We start from the raw sequence: 16923 nt of genomic DNA, 5'->3' as shown, positions 1-16923 counted from the left end.
CCACTCAGCAACAAGAATGCCTGGGTTCCGATCAACACAAAGGCGGACATGCGCCGGTTGCGGATAGGATTCATGGGTTCTCAAAGCAGCTCCTTAAGCCTTACTTCCAAGGTTCCAGGACTTGGATGACACCACTTGGCAAGGTAGACTCATAACATGGAGAGTCCAGGTGCAGATGGCATCAAGTATTTGATATCCCTGAGACTTGGAAACACGAGCAAAGCCAGCAAGCCTTGAAGTCACTCTGGGTTCAAGTCCTTCTCACCCAGGCAGAAGAGCAGCAAGTAGCAGGGCAGCTCAGCAAGGCAAGAGCACAGCAAGACAAAGTCCAGAAAAACAGCAGTCCAGCAGAGTGGCAGTCCTTTTGTCAGGGTAGTCATAGGTCCAGAACTGACTTGCTAGTGCCAGATGTCCAGTACTTATGGTCAGTGGTGCCTTTGAATTGTGGGAGACTTCAAAGAAAGTTTTGAAGGGCTTAGGGGTTCTCCCTTCCTGACCTTGCTCCAACCACACTACAAGGGATAATCATTTTTTGTGTGGGGATGGGATACAACCATTTCAGGTGATAGTGTCAGCTTCTCTCTCACATCCTGCTTCAGGATGAGCCATCATTATGCAGATGGCCACTCAGTCATACCTATCCTTCCTTTGTGTGTGGATGTCTAGAGGGAGAGCAGGAAGCCAGCTGTTCCCCACCCCAGACAGGCAGCAGGAACTGTAGTGTCTTATAGAAATGGAAACCTTCAGGTCCCTAACAGACTCCATAGTCTAGAGACATAAGTGTTTGGGTGGGCTTGATAAAATTCATGATGCAGTGCATTTCAGTTAACGGTTACACCCTGAAGAATAAAGTTGTGTAATACAGAGCTCCATGTGTGGAGTAATCATTTACGTGCTATAGAGCTGGGTAGGAGGCTACAACTGATGATGAGATAACCAGGTATAGCACCTGCAACAAGCAGCGAAAGCTAATTGCAAGAAAACACTGCGGGGAAAATAAGAAACAGGAAAATAAATGCTAAAAGACAGAGATCAACCAGGTGTAAGAAAACGTAAAGAGGCGTCAAACGCGACATACCTCAGATACAAGAAACAATCATCTACTCAACAGTACCAGAGCAAAGAGAGCCACATGACCTCAGGTTTCAGCACACAGACCCAAGTGAGTAGACCAGGGTTGTGCTTACGGAGCTGTCTGTACCTTAAGCTGCACCCCACGGAAGCTGTCGGGCGGGTCTCAGTAAAAATCCAAAGGTCACCTAAGAGTGAAAAACTCCAATGACCAAGAAAAAAGAGGCCACATTAGCTAAATTTGGCCGCAACTATTTAGAGGCCACCACATTGTAAGGCCTTAGAGATGGTATAAATGAAACAGGTCCCAGCTGACATCAAACAGTTCTGGAAAGAACTGCACTCTCAACATCAATAAGTTCCACAAATGGTTATACAGCCACCACTTTTCTGAAATCGTCTACTTTCGATGTCGCTAGGAAGAAAAATATTGGTGCCAGATAGACTGCCTGGATTGAAGCTTTCAATGATGCGCTGGAAGAAGCAGATGATAAAAAGATCATCAAATATCTCAAAAACATAGCAGGTGATCGAGTGAAGGAAGTGATAAAGAAAATACCAAGAGGGGAAGAGACTTCATATGGTCAAATCAGAGAAGTGCTGAACACCAAGTTCAATCTGATACACAATGATGACGTTAAAATGTTCCTTTTCAACCAAGAGACACAAAGAGCTGGTGAAATGATAGATGCATTGATCAATAGACTTGAGGACATGCTTACACACTGTAAGTTCAGTGAATTTAATGATGAAGAATCCATTTGTCTCAGAGTCATGGATGGTTGCATTTCGAATTCCTTCAGATGCCAAATTTTTAGATAAACACTCATTCTGCAACGTGTGCTCATGGTGGCCAGAGCAGAAGAATGTGCCGACTATAATCGGCTGACATGGAGGCGGAAGTAGTCCAGAGTGAATCAGCATTCAATGCGAAGAGCAAGAAAATACACGAGGTTGAAGGTCACAAAGTGATGTCGCCGAAGAAAAACAAGTTGTGTTATTAATGTGGACTTTCCTTTTCACATGAACGTAAATGTCCCGCCATTGGACATATATACAAAGGCTTTGGGAAAGTGAACCATTTTGTAACAGTTTGCAAAGATATGGGAAAACTAAGTGTGTCACGTAGTTAAAACAAAATGGATACCAGAAAGTTTCAGAAGCATTCTAGCCATGCCCATTGAAGTAAATGGCAACATCAGTTGAGGCAAGTAGAAACTGAAAGAGGGAAAGCAATGGAGCGGTGCACTACCAGAGTCTGATGACGTTCAATGATGAAGCAAGATCAGTTCCTTCGTTGGTATCATCCTTTATTTAAATGTATCCAAAATTAACAAAAACAGAACATCAGCCAACGCTTTTCATTCAGAAGAACTTCGTCAGGGCAGGAAAGGAGTACATAAATGACATACATAAGTGCCATGTGTATTATACAGTGAGACTATGGGGCCGAATCCGATTCGGGAAAAAAGTGTCCGTCAGAATCGTATCCGGAGCCCTCTCCCTACGAATCGTACACGTCCGTCCGAATTGCGTAGTACGATCCGTATCTCGTCAATCCTACGAATCGTTGCAAACCGTACGAATTGCAAGGGTGAAACGGTACGACACGGACCCTCACAGTGAACCGTACGATTCGTAAACATGCTGTACGATCCGACGAGTACGATCCGGGCCGGGGTATGAGGACGCGATTTGTACGGTCCACGTCAGGTAAGGGCGATTCATACGGACAACCACACAATCACATACACACCGTATGGTGCATACACCCCATGATCGCAGGGGTACAGTGCGTACCCCTGCGATCATGGGGTGTACGCACCGTACCCCATTATGGCAGGGTGTACGCACCGTACGTATGTACACCTCATGATCGCAGGGGTACGCACCGTACCCCTGCGATAATGGGGTGTACACACCGTACTCGGGGGGGGGGTGGTGTTCCGTACCTGTTTCAAGGCGAACTCTGCTACTCGGGACGTTTTGGGCTCCCGTAAAAAAAGCGTCCTACTGTACCCGACACAAATCATACTTGCTGGGTCGGGAAAACCTGCTTCGAACTGTACGGATGTCGCGTACAGTGGGTTCCGAGGGAGAATCATGCAGAGATTAGAGTCGTACGGTCTTTGTACGATTCTACGGAGTCCTGCTCCTGGTACGAATCGTACTTCATCGTACATACGGGGACGTTGCAGGGTACGATTCGTACGGGAAAAACGCTCCGTATGGCTATTCGGAGTGTTTTTTCCCGAATCAGAATCGGCCCCTATATGTACAATATAAGCATTTAAAAACCTTAGAAAGTCAATGAAAAAAACAAAGTTTACAGGGACATAATAGTTAGGAAATAGAATTAAAAAAACGTTAGAAATTCACTTAAAAAAACAAAGATTACAGGGATGTTTTAATTAGGAAATAGATTTAAAAAAACCGTAGAAATTCACTGAAAAAAACAAAGGTTACAGGGACGTTATAATAGGATGACATTTTGCTCGTACATAACCAGAGAAGTTCAGCAGTTATAGTTAGCTGAGCTAACTATAACTCATGCCCCCACAATGCACTGCTTATGACTGCACATATCACATCACTCAGGACATGGTCAATGACATCACTGATGACATCATCCATTGACTGTGAGTGTTTTTAAAATGTTTCTGAGTTTTAAATATATGTACAAAGGTGTAGTGATGAATCAGAGGGTGTATGAATGCCTGTATTGATGATTCTGTAGGTGGGTGACTGACTGTATAAGTGAGTGATTAGGTGACTCAGTGAATGTATGGGTCACTGACTCGTTTGTCTGAATGTCTGTATCAGTCTGTCAGATGGTATCTAAGTGGATGTATGTGTTGGTGAAGGGGTACATGAGTGAGCATATGTGTGACTGATTGGTTGTCTGAGTACCTGTATGGCTGTATGAGTGTCAGTGGGGGTGGGTGAGAGGGTGTGTGACTGCATGGATGAGTGAGTGGGTGTTTAGGTTTGTAGGTGTATAAGAAATGGGCTGTATAAGTAGCTAAGTGTGTGTGGCTCTGTCAGTAAGTCAATGGATGTGTCAGTGATAAATGGGTGAGTAAGTGTATAGGTGAGTGTTGGAGTATATGTGTGACTGTATGTGTGAGTGAGGGATTGTGATAGTGGTTGTATGAGTTAATGATAGACAAATATGTCTCGATGAAATGAACAGTCTCTTGATATTGTGCAAATCCAAGGCTGTGCACTGGAAACAATGACGTTTTTGAAGGAGTTTAAGTTGGAACTCTGATAGGCGACAGGACTTGTTTTATCCTATGTGAGAGGTGGACCTTGAAGCAGAAGGGTAAATATTATCTAATAGAAATACTTATGGAGCCCTAGCATTGTCAAGAGACCTCCTTGAGAACGTGAGCCAACTGTGGAAGGACGCGCTTGACACAGGTGAGTAGTCATTTGATGGCACAACAGCCCCTCAGGGATCGAAATGGTTTTGTTGGCGCTGCAAGTAGGGTTGCCACCTGACCGGTTTACTACCTGCACCACCAGTATTTTGATGTCCTAGCTGGTACAAAATTAAGCTAAATCACCATAAGCAGGTACTTTTATCCCTTATAGGTACGAGCTTCAAACAACATACATAAATGGAAAGTACTTTTAAATGTGTTAATGATCCCCAACATTAAAAGACATCCCATTTTGTTTACAGTCCTATTTAGTATTGAGTTCAAGTGCCTAATAATGTGTTTAAATATCAGTGCACATTAACCCTTTGCGTGCGTCAGACGGCCCCCCAACGTCATGGTGGGCGTGTGCGGAGGACAGCCGGGGGCCGTCCTTACCAGGCCCAGTCATAAATCACATTCCGCCGCGGTCAATGGGTTAAACAGGAACTAAAAGCCATTCGTCTTGGCCATAGAAATGATAAAAACCAAGCATTCTAAATAATATCCACTTTACCACTGTACACAATGAATGAACCAAATCAAAGCCATTGAAAGGAAAGTGTGCAGAGACTTAAGTGACTGCCAGCAGCAAGAAAGTGAAGAGCAGGATGTCCAAAGACTATATATCGAGGGCTAATGAGACACCTGTGATTGTAATGGTTGCTAGTTCAGTACCCAAGCACAGGGTTTTTGTAGTTCTTATATTGCTTTTCAGCTTTCATGAATGACTGTTCATAAAATCTGGCTGCTACTGAGCTACATGGCAAGAAAGACAGGACAGTAGGATCTTACGGGCTTGAAAATTGAAATCTTCTGCATTGCTGTTCACTTTTGCAATCTATTTTGGTGCTTTGCATCTTCATGCAATACTATTCCTGCTTTCTATGATATAAATGATGCAAGGCTTGTTTTTTTTAATTTCACTGAGTGGTGATGCCATCACCACTTTACACCTTGTAAATGTGCCTCACTGTTGCACAAAAAGTAGTATATTTTTGCTGAAGGGGCTTACATTATTTTATTTCTTATTTCAGACAAAGGACATCTTCTTCTTCCTCTTTCTGTTGGCTGTTTGGATTGTGTCTTTTGGGGTATCTAAGCAAGCCATCATTGTAAACAATGAACAACGGTTGGACTGGATCTTCCGCAGTGTGCTTTATCAGCCATACCTCACACTCTTTGGGCAGATACCTACTGATGTTGACAGTAAGGAACCACCATGTTTTTATGTCACATGCCATATTTATTTCTAGCTTACCTTCTGTGATTCCTACACCCCTCCCTCCTCCCAGGGCATCAGCAATAGTGTTTTAAGCCTGTTGAAAAAGTGCAGTTTATTTCAAATTGCTTATTCTATGCACAAACGTTAACAATCTACAGAGGACAATATTATTAGTGTGCTTTGGGGGCGTTTGTGACTTCTGAAAGTGGCATATGTGCGTTGGGGCCAGCGATATTACATGGAATTTTTGAAATTTGGGAATAACTAAGCAATTATTAATGTGATAGTTGGCATTGTGCACATGAGGAAACTCACTTTTGACTGGTCATCTAATAATTTTTACATTTGTTCACACATTTAATGCAAGTATTTACATACAATGGAACCTTTGATGCTTAGTACCGCTGAAGAATTTCAATGGTATACTCATTGAGACAGAATAAGTTATTGAATTTGCTTATAGTTATATGTATTACACCAGTGATCCTTTTTGAAGGAAAACTTGATAAAATTGTATGTTGTATTAATTACACTTTAGACATTGATCACTGACAGTGAGATAGGATCAAAGAAACACATTATACCCTGAAAAGAGTCATATCATTTAGATGAACTGTGTCTGAATTAATCCCGGAGTAATGTGCAGACCCTTATATTTAGGTATTATTAATTACAAATACTTTGGGGTCAAATAGGATGCAACCGCCACCCTAACGGTCGCATCCTGCATATATTGCATTGTGGCGGGCGGTGCTGTAAGCATGTATTGAAGGTCTTTGCCTCCCAGTAGGCAATCGTGATGATTGCCTACCAGCGGAAAAGCGGCGGACGGTCTTTCCGTCCGCGGCAGTACCCCCTATCATGCTAATGTGGCGCGGGGTAAAAGGACGTCCAGCGGTGTGTTTTGGCGGGTGGATCTACCCGCCATCCTAATAGACCCCTTTGTTGCACAAAATCCCAATAAACTAAAGAACCAGAAAAAAATTTACAGTGAGGAGTGGACCATGCAAGCAAATCTAGCTAAATGTGAAAGGGCCAATTACCTTCCGACAAAATCATCCATCAGCTCTCAAGCATGCAAACCGTTGAAATCAAGTTTACAATTTAGTTGAACACCCTCCCTCATTGCCACCACATAAATCATGAATATTCACTAACACTCACTGAATAATATATCACTCATTGGTGCAAAAGTTGCCTATCCCATTCCAACCACAGTGATACACATTGGTCTTATTGTATCTCCTTTTTTCCCATGGAAGCAACATATTGGCTACCTTGTAAGTTAAATTATATATACTGGGGCAGGACTTCCAGGGAATGAAAATAAAGGATAGGCATGGGACGTAGGCAGGCATTGTCTCCAATGTCCTTGAAGGGAATGGAGAGGTTTCTTCAATGCACACAGGTCCAACTCCAATCCGGTCATACATGTGCCTAAATGGCGGGACTGCATTAGTCAGACACAAACAAAATATGTAATATTCCTCTAGCTACATCCATTTCTTTTTGGCAAACCAGTTGAACGGTATTCTTAAAGTTCTATGGTGGCCTACTCAGTCAGGGAAATAGAGTTTGTCCATAAAATCAGGTGGTTCACACAGAAGTTTGTCAGCTAGTGTACGTAAGTCTGACCAATCGCCCTTATCCTCCTCCTACTCTTGTGGTATTTCAGGAATAGTGTAATTGTGTTACAGAAAGTGTTGGTTAACTTTAATCATGGTCAATCTCTTCATGTTTTGAGGCAAGAGACTGTTCTTTCTCACTGTTACAACTGCACCAACTGCACTGAATACACACTCAACAAACACATGGCTACCAGACACTTTAAATTGCCCGCCTACTGAGCTCTGGCAATTAGCCATCTTCCCATACCAAATGACCAATGGGTTTTGAACCACATAGACTTATTTTGGATCATAGTCTTGGAACATCCTCTGATTGGTCATTATTGCTGCCACTTGCTCAACCTCTTTTGCCTTTGCCTCTGCACTTGACTTAAGCCCTGCCTCTTGAAACCAAACCATTGCAGATGTTGGGGCTGATTCTTCTGTTGATATTGTTGGTTCTGGTGTTCTTGTTGCTGGTATTAGCTGCTGTGAGACAAAAGCACTGCCTTCTCTGGAGGTTGAAGGCTGCACACCAGAACTTCTGCCCGGGAGTGTATCTTCCAGCCGTTCTTCTTCCAGGTCTCTTGCTTGCTTAACAATCCCCATCTTGTATAGTGAAATATCCACTTCTGAAAATAATTTATTGTGGCACAGATGTACTCTTTGGATGATACAATGTTTCTTTGCATTCTTGGATTAACAGCCAATTGAAGGATTAAGCTTTCAGCCAACTCATACGCTTTTCTGTTCACACCAGCGGACCTCTGCAACACCTTTTTTAGCTGTTCCTGTAGCAGATGAAACAATGGGATAACTTGGCTCATTGTACTGTCCTCCTAGCTTTCTTCTAGTGTGAAAACCTCAAAAGGAAGCAGCATCTATGTCATGCATATGACTAGGCTCCATTTCCCCATGCTTTTCCCAGTTGCGTACCTCCTCTTTGACTGCCATAGTCATTAATTGATTTTTAGTGCTCAAACAGATGTTGCAACATGTAATCAGTTGAGTTCCAATGTGTTGGCACCTCCTGTGTGTGGGCTTTAATTGGCACCCTGTTAGCATGCTATATGATCCTCAACTGCTTCCAGGCTTTAGAAGAATGACTGACATGAGCGCAGATTATTTTGCAAGTGATCAGTATGTTGCTGACTATGTTTTCTTTTTTGAGAAAGTCCTGCACAAACAGGTTGATGCAATGCACCAAGCACAGCACCCTGAAATAGCTACAATCTGCCATGGCCTTTATTACTGACATTGTCCATGGCAACAAACGCAATTTTTATGTCCACTGAGTTGCAGCCATTCAAATGCCTTGCTTTTAAAGTCTTCCAAGATGTATGTAGCTGTATGGGATTTTTCTCATGGCTACTTGTGCATGTCACTGAATTCTCTTAAAAGGATCTTCAACACTGAGACCTGTAGACACCTGTTACCTAACCCCCACAAAAGAGATCCAGTGTGCACTGATACTTATGTCATCAGTTGCTTGACAAATGGTCCACATGTCAGTCATCAGGTAAATAGTGTGAACAGCACTCTGCTACAAAGCTTGTCTAACCAAGTGCAACACACTGTTCTGGCAAAATAGGTCCCGGTAGGAACTTTCCATTTCAGCCAGCTGGCCGCCACAAATTCAAAGAAATCTCTTCCACAAAAGAAAATGCGTGCACTGCTGCAGGTAGGGCTGCTTTGCGTAAAGCTCTCACAGTCTTCTTCCCCATCAACTTCCACCATGATCGTAGCTGATTCCCCTCTCTCATCACCACCACTAACTGTAGCAATATTTTTCCGCATACGGAATTCAAAACGGAACAAGGGTTGCTGCTTTCTTAACCATACATACTTCAGCAGTATGGCGCACACGCCTTCCAGCTCCATCTTATACCCTGGATGGCCACGACTGCGACGCACTCAGGCTTTTGAAGATACTCCTTCAGTACAGCGCAACCGCTTTCCCGCTCTTTACGGACCAGTTTGTTGTGTTGCTAGGCCTCTGACGTCTTCCCGCAGTCTGCCATACCCGCCCCTATGTGCACTCACACGTACCCTGCTTCCACCTAGGCAGCTCGCACTTCGCCACCTCCACCGCCTCATCTACACATTGTACCTAAACGTGTCCACGACCTTCAAGAGAATTTCTTGAGACTTCAACTATTACCACTGGTCCTCCTTGATCCCCGGACTGGGTTGGAATTATCACCGGCCTTGTGAGACAACCCTCTCCTTCTCGTAACGCCACACAGCCCTTAAGAGTCACAGGATAATTTCCTGTTGTGACTAAACATGTGGTGGCTGGTTGTTTTTCTTTTGTTATGCCTCATTAAATAATGCTGAACAAAACACTGGTGTCGACCACGGCAATTTGAACTATACAAGACATTCATACCATTGTTTTATCCTTAAATACGTGTGCCCAGGACTGTGTTCTGGTAACTGGTGTGGGTTTGCCAACTCACGCACTCACAGCGTTATAGGGTATCTCCCATGACCTGGCAGCACTGTCCATACTCCAAGCAAAGTACACATAACGCGTACCAGTCGGAGCGCCAATCTTCCTGCTTTTACTAAAAACCCTACGTCTAGCTATCAATTTTTTTAAGGTGTTCCTTATACAGCATTGCATGATGTTTTTCATATGCGTCGTTTGGTATCCAGTACCATAGTGTGAACCAGGCTTACCTTGATAAACACTTGCATTGCAAATGGAGCATATTGTAATGTTAACCTCCTGCTCTCTATTCATAAAGAAGGCACAAACTTGGGTGAAGAATTTTCTTAGTGGGCCACTGGTGCCACTGCTACTGCCAAGGCCCAAAGAACTAAAGGTAGGTGGGTGTGTCAAGAATTGGCTCTCTACAGTGCATACCTTGACCGAGGTAGCTGTGGATGCAGGTCTCAGCAGTAGACTTACACATATGGAAATGGACGGTGATGGTGAAACCATTGCCACATCCCTCAGAGCAGGTTGAGTAGGAGGGGTAATGTTGGATGTTGTGTCTTCTGTTTATAAAGCTTATAATGCAGTGCACCAAGTTAACATTTGGTTGCTGCAGAATAAATACATGCAAAACAGAGTTCTGTGTGTGGCGTGGTTCTTTATATGCTCCCAGGCTGGGGAGGATTCTATAACTGGTGACAAGCATGGGATACGTGCCCCAAAGATTAAAGACTGCTCTCCCTGAGAATTTGCTGTGGTCCAGCAAACTGCTTGTGCATGCCACATACAGCCCAGAAGCAGTCTCCTGTCAGTATGTGTTGAGTCAAAGCGCCACTTCAGCTCTTATGAGGCCCTCAAGAAGTTAAAGGTCCCACTGAGCAGCACAATTAGAAAGTCCACCAGAAATCAACTGACAATGCTGAAAGAAGAAACAAGGTGCCACAGAGCCATAATCAATATGAAGCAAAAACGCTAAAGGCAGAGACAACAAGGTACGAAGAAGCGTTAAAAGCAGCAACAGCCAGGTTCAGGAAATCGCTGAAAATAGAATTGACAAGTGCGAAGAAACACTAAAGGTAGCAACATCCAGGTATAAAAAATCACTAAAGGCAGTGTCAATCTGGTACAGATAGTACAAGTGTACTTACCAGTGCGAATGAAGAAAATCTTAAATGACCTCAGAATCGGGCAAACAATCCAAGGACACACACGGGGGTGTGCTTACAAAGCCATTGGTCCCTGCAGAAATGACCACCCAGGTCACCGGTTGCATTCAGCACAACACAAAAGGTCTTCAAGCTGTCAAAGTTCTCAAATGGCTGGCGAAAGAAGTGCCAAATATGGCGCTGCCCCATTCCTGAAACCACCACCTCCTTTTGATACTGCCAAAAAGCAGGCTATTGATGCCAGAATCAATGCCTGGATCGAAATGTTTGAACACCTCATAGAGGCTCTAGAAGATTCAGATGACAAAAAGACTTTTAAATACTTAAAGAACTTTGTTGGTGACAGAGTAAAAGAAATGATAAAGAAAATATCGCAAACTGATAATGAAGTGTCATACTGTCAGATCAAAGAGATGTTAAAAGCCAAGTTCAATCCATTGCCGAATGTCAATTATGAATGGTATACTTTCAGCCAGGTCAGACAACAAGCTGGTGACGTGATAGATGAATTTGTTGAGAGACTTGATATGCTTTTTAAGCACTGTAAGTTCGACAAGTTCAATATTGAAGACCATATGCATCTCAGAGTCATGTGAATACTTTATTGTTTGATTAATGAAAATGATTACAATAATGGGCGTGAATCAATGAAAAAAGTTATGTTATGTTATATGTAGTTTTGTAGCGCTCTCAAATACTCATGAGTGTCCTGGCGCATGCTCAAGCAAAAAGGCAGTAGGAAGGGAAAATAGGAATTACAGCGTCATCTTAAAAAGACGAGTTTTAAGTGATTTTTTAAAAAGATTGAAGTCCTGAGTAGCACGAAGCTTTGCGGGGAGAGCATTCCTTGCAGCAGCTGCTTTCACAGAGATAGATTGACCACCTAGACGTGACCGCTGGAATCCTGGCACAACCAGCCGGCATTGGTTGGCTGACCGGAGAGGGCGTTTAGGTACATACAAAGTGAAGCGTCGCCTCAAGTACAGAGGCCCTTGACCGTGAATGGCTCTGTGAGAAAGGATAAGGGTCTTGAACAATACCCGTTGGGTCACTGGCAGCAAATGCAAACTACGCAGATGCTGAGGTACACTAGACCTCCTCGAGATGTTAAAGAGCAGTCTAGCCACGGCATTCGGTATAATCTGAATTCAGGTTGGTCAAATAGGCTGGAATACCAATAAGCAGGGCGTTAGCGTAGTCCAAGCGAGAGAGAATAAGGGCACGCGCCACTGTTTCTTTGGCCTCCCTCGGGACCAGAGGGAAAAATCTATGCAGGGCTTTGAGGGTACCGAAGCATAAACTGGTTAGTTTCTTAATGTGTTCCTCAAATTTTAGATTTACCCTGAACCATACCCCCAGATTTTCTGCTGTGTTTCCCGTCAAATGGGGGCAAGGAACATCAGATGACCACAATAGTTCCCTAAAGTTGGCAGGGCACCGTCCAAAGAGGAGAATTTCTGATTTTTCCTCATTGCACTTTAGCTGTGCAAGTGCAAGCCAGCGGAAGACTGGCTGAAAGGCAAGTCTGGACAGATGAAGTATCGAGGTCAGTGCCCGTCAGGTAAATAGTAACTGGGTGTCATCGGCGTAGGCTATCAATTTTGCACCCAGTTCTTCAGCCAAAAAGATGAAAGGGGTCAGATAAATGTTAAACAGCAGGGGACTTAAAGTAGACCCCTGAGGTACCCCAGTGGATAGTAGCCTGGCCGAGGGCGAATAGGGAGGCATCCACCCCTGCTGGGTCTGATTATCCAGGAATGATGTCAGCCACTCCAAAGCAGAGCCGGTGATGCCAATGGAAGACAACCGGGTGAGTCGGAGCTGAGGGTGTGCCGTGTCGAAGGCAGCAGAGAGGTCCAGGCACTCCCTGTGCCTGGACCTCTCTGACATTTCAACCAGAGCTGCTTCGGTGCTGTAAGCAGCACGAAACCCAGATTGAGCAGGGTGCAAAGCATGGGAGGCCTCCACAAAGGCGTCCAGATGGTGAAATGCCATCTTTTCACAGACCTTCGCCAGCGCTGGCAGCAGGGAAACGGGTCGGTAGTTCAATGGAACCAAGGGATCCAATCTTGATTTTTTAAGAAGCGGCAAAAGTTTGGCCTGCTTCTAGCAGATGGGAACTGTAGCTGTCAGGAAGGAGAGATCTCAGTCACCTCAGAGCTAACCACCTCCACCACCCCTCCTAATACACACAAAAGTATATTGGACAATTTCTAAAATATTTACACATAGGGTAAACAAGCATTAATTAGACTCCTCTGTCTTTGCTTGCATTGTTTCCTCATGCTTTTTTAGAAGCTGCCTAAATGCGGCCATTTAATCCATTAATACCGTCGCAAGCAAATGGTAAGTAATAAAAGGGTGTAAAATTCAACAATAAATAATTTTTTAAAAACCTAATAATCTATATTTATTCATGTTGTTAAAATAAACTTCATCTAGACAATTGGTCCTTTTTATTAAGAAACAGTTAAGAAACAGTTGAGAGCCATGGTGATCCGTTCTAGTTTTGGCATCGACTAAGGCCATGGGACACATTAGTTATTGTTAAAAAGCTGATAGCTAAACCACTATTAGTGCAAATCTATCCAAAAATAAGTAGCACCCCTATGTATAATATTTAAAAGTTCCAGGGTCGCACAAGACAGATGACAGGAAGTAAACAATGTGCAAAATACCATATTCAATCGCTGTCAAGTAGTACAAAGAACTAAATAGATTGGCAGAACAACATCAGGCTTAGGTCTCCCTGTTATGGATTAACACTTGATAGCTTGCTGGCTCTCGCAGTCTATAAGTCTTTTTACTGAACTTGTGACAAACTTAGTGAACCGGATATTAAGCACTGGATTGTCCGGATTCGTAGATGCAAGGATGGCTTGTCGACAAGTGTGAATCCCGAGTTTGTTCCATTCACCCTTTTGCAAGATCTTTTGATCATTAAGAAGTGCAGGGCAAAGACATACCACATGTTCGATTGTTTCCTTGCTGCTCCCACACCCCCTGCACGTTACATTGGTATTTGTGTGGCGCCAACCTGGCAGGTGATACAAGAATGGCCTTTCACCCATTCTCAGGGCCAAAAATCTTTTTTTCCACATCACTGAGTAGGTGCATGACATATGAGGCGCCACGACCCCTGGCTGGTTACATTGTAACAGTTGGGCTCTGTCCAAATGGGAGGACCAAAGCGGACGTTTCTTTTGACTTAAATTTTGTGTGCCTGCTGCAGAGGATTGGAGCTCGAGATTGCTTCTTCATCCAGGAGTTTTAAAGAGTCTTGTAGATAATGCCGAACAATTTTCCAAGCTGACCGGTTGAAATTTCCTGCCAAAAATAATCCTCCAAGCTTCCTTCTCTGGAAGTACGTAGCTTGTTGCACAACACGATGAATGCTCCAGCCCCTACTACACGGTGATCTTGGAGACCAAACTCAAGTCGTATTTGAGCGGGGGATGAGGATTTTGGAAGGCTCAGCACTTGTTTGAAGATTCTGGTTATTATTTTGTTCACGAGGCTGTTGTCTTTCCCTTGCATGATCTCCTGACTGTAAGTGAGGTAATTGAGGGTTTTTGCCTTCATGACACTTATAATAGGGGTCAGGCTTGGACCAGACAACTGCTTTGCGAGGTCCTTAAATGCCACCTGGATTGTCAAAGCTTTGGTTTCTACCACGTCTCTGTGTTTTGAGAATGAACCCCTTCCTTCCACGTGGACCCCCAGACATTTATATGAAGTGGCCCTATCAATACTTTTACCCTTGAACTGCCAGCCACCACCTTGGTGTTTCCCTAACCCAAAGATGATTGCCCTTGTCTTTGATAAGTTCAGTTCCAATTCATTTTCCATGGTATAGGGAGATAGTCAATCGAGTAGTTTCTGCAAGCCAACCCTGGTGTGGCTGAGCAGGACAGGGTCATCAGCATACAGTAAATTGTTAACTCTTACCCCTGAAATTTTTGGAGGATGAGAGTTGACTTTGTCAAGTGACTCCGACAGATCGGAAATGAAGAGATTAAAAAGGAGGGGTGCCAGCACACAACCTTGTTTCACTCCACTCGATGTTTGTTTGAACTTTTCTGGAGATATAGGATCCTTCTCCAAGTTTTATACGGATCCATGTATTAGTGTGAAGCTCAATTATGACTTGTAAAAGCACAGGTGGAATCCTTTCATTTCTGCAGTTTAAACCACAGTTGGTGTTTGGGCACGTGATTGAAAGCGGCCTTGAAGTCAACAAAACAGGCATGCATTAGCATTCTGGCTCTGACGCTTTATCCAACAGGACAGATATTGCTAGCAGGTTGGTTATGGTACCAGAGTTTGGCACAAATCCTGCCTGTTTAGAGTGTATAAGATTTTTTTTTGTGGCCCAAGACGCCAGATCTTGAAGAAGCAACTTGGCGTAGTATTTGGATTCAACAACCAATAGAGAAATCATCCTGTAGTTTTTCAGGTCTGATCTCTTGCCACCTTTGTAAATTGGATGTATAATGGCACCACACCAAGAATCCGGAAAGACCTAATTAGTCCAGCAGTAAGTAAATAAGGGTGCCAATTGTTTAACCCAAAATCGGTGTCCTGTTTGTAGAGTGCCTGGGGTAGACCATTTGGCCCGGGAGCTCCATCAGAGCAGGCCTAAGTTATAATTTGTGCTGTTCTTTTTGTTAGAGGTTCTACTGTTGTGGGTACCCATTGAGGCAATTCTTCATGCTGGAGCAGCGATTTGGTGTCAGTTACAAAAGGTATCCTTTTGTTCAGTTCAGCGGGTTGCTCAGATGTCCCAACTTGTATTGTACCTAGCAATTGGCGTAAGTTGAGTTGAGGAGCCAAAGTTGGAGGTTTGGCCGATGGACCTTCCTTTCCTCGTTTTTCAACGTGGGTCATTAGAAAGGATACCCATTCGACTTCAGGGATGTTTGCACTACTTTGTCCTCCTTGAGTGTGTGTTTTTGAATTAACAAGCGACCAAAAAGATTTTGGGTTATGGTTTTTACTTGCATGTATCAGTTTTAACCTGAACTGTTCGGAGTGCGTATTAGTCTCTGAGAATATTGCTTGTCGAAGTGCTTTTTTAGCTTGCTTGTATGTATTAAATAGTAGGTCTTCCCCTGGGGGCCTACGTGCTTATCTTAGCGCATACTTGCACAATGATTTTAATTTCGTAATTTCAGAAGTCGGTATTGTTGAATTACCTTTTTTGTTTTTTCGTGTGGTACATGGGAAGTTTTTAAGCAGTTCCCGCGAGAAGAGTTCCCATGATATAGTGGGGGGGAGGGGGGGGGGGGGGGATTTTGTCGGCGCTCCTTAAACCCTGCAGATCTCTACATTTAATCATTATTGTTGGTATAATAGGATCTGACCATTTCAACCTTTTGAGGTTCTTGGTACGAAGTCCTCTTGTTGTCTGGCTTGTCCTAGCGTGCCGTGCTACGTGGAATGGCATAGTGATCACTTGGGGTCGATGATCACTGTCCCCTCGTGCAGCGATTGTGTAACTCTCAATCAGAAGGAGCATTTTCTTGTTGCAAATGGTGTAATCTAGAAAGGAATGAGTACAACCATTTGTTCTCGTCCAATTTGGTGGATTATCCATGGGGAAGCGACCATTCAGAATTGTGTAACCCTGGATGCTGAGTTGTAGCACCATGTATTCGCCAAGTTAGCTATATTTGTTACCGGTGGGCATTGTTTGTTCCAATATATCTGGCCTTCTGGAAGTTCTTGAAAAATGTTTATATTGTAGTCGCCGGATATTAAACAGGCTGTTCTTCTATAATAACTTGGTAGGTTACACAAAATCTGGATTAAGTGGTCAAACCTGGATTTTTTTCTCCCTGGTGCTTGGTGAGACGTAAACATTAATCAAGAGCAGTTGTTCAGTCTGTTTGGAATTGCCAATCCTTATACTGGAAATCCAGTCTTCTTCGAATGTCAGTTGAACTATATTAACGTTTAACTTGGCTGAAACGTAGGTTGAAAGGCCGCCGCT

General features: G+C 43.6%; 1 protein-coding gene across 2 annotated transcripts in view; it reads left to right on the top strand.

The window, feature by feature from the left end:
- The window catches only part of LOC147693338 (transient receptor potential cation channel subfamily M member 2-like), a 623295-nt gene that overhangs the window by 412956 nt on the left and 193416 nt on the right, over nt 1–16923 (top strand). For both annotated transcript variants that reach the window (XM_086933675.1, XM_086933674.1), the window contains exon 22: nt 5531–5702. In XM_086933675.1, coding sequence (XP_086789801.1) covers nt 5531–5702 — 172 coding nt within the window. The remainder of the gene's footprint in view (nt 1–5530; nt 5703–16923) is intronic.

The sequence above is a fragment of the Lissotriton vulgaris genome, chromosome 8 (assembly GCF_964263255.1).
Source record: "Lissotriton vulgaris chromosome 8, aLisVul1.2, whole genome shotgun sequence".
Lineage (NCBI taxonomy): Eukaryota > Metazoa > Chordata > Amphibia > Caudata > Salamandridae > Lissotriton > Lissotriton vulgaris.
This window is presented reverse-complemented; position numbering and strand designations above follow the sequence as displayed.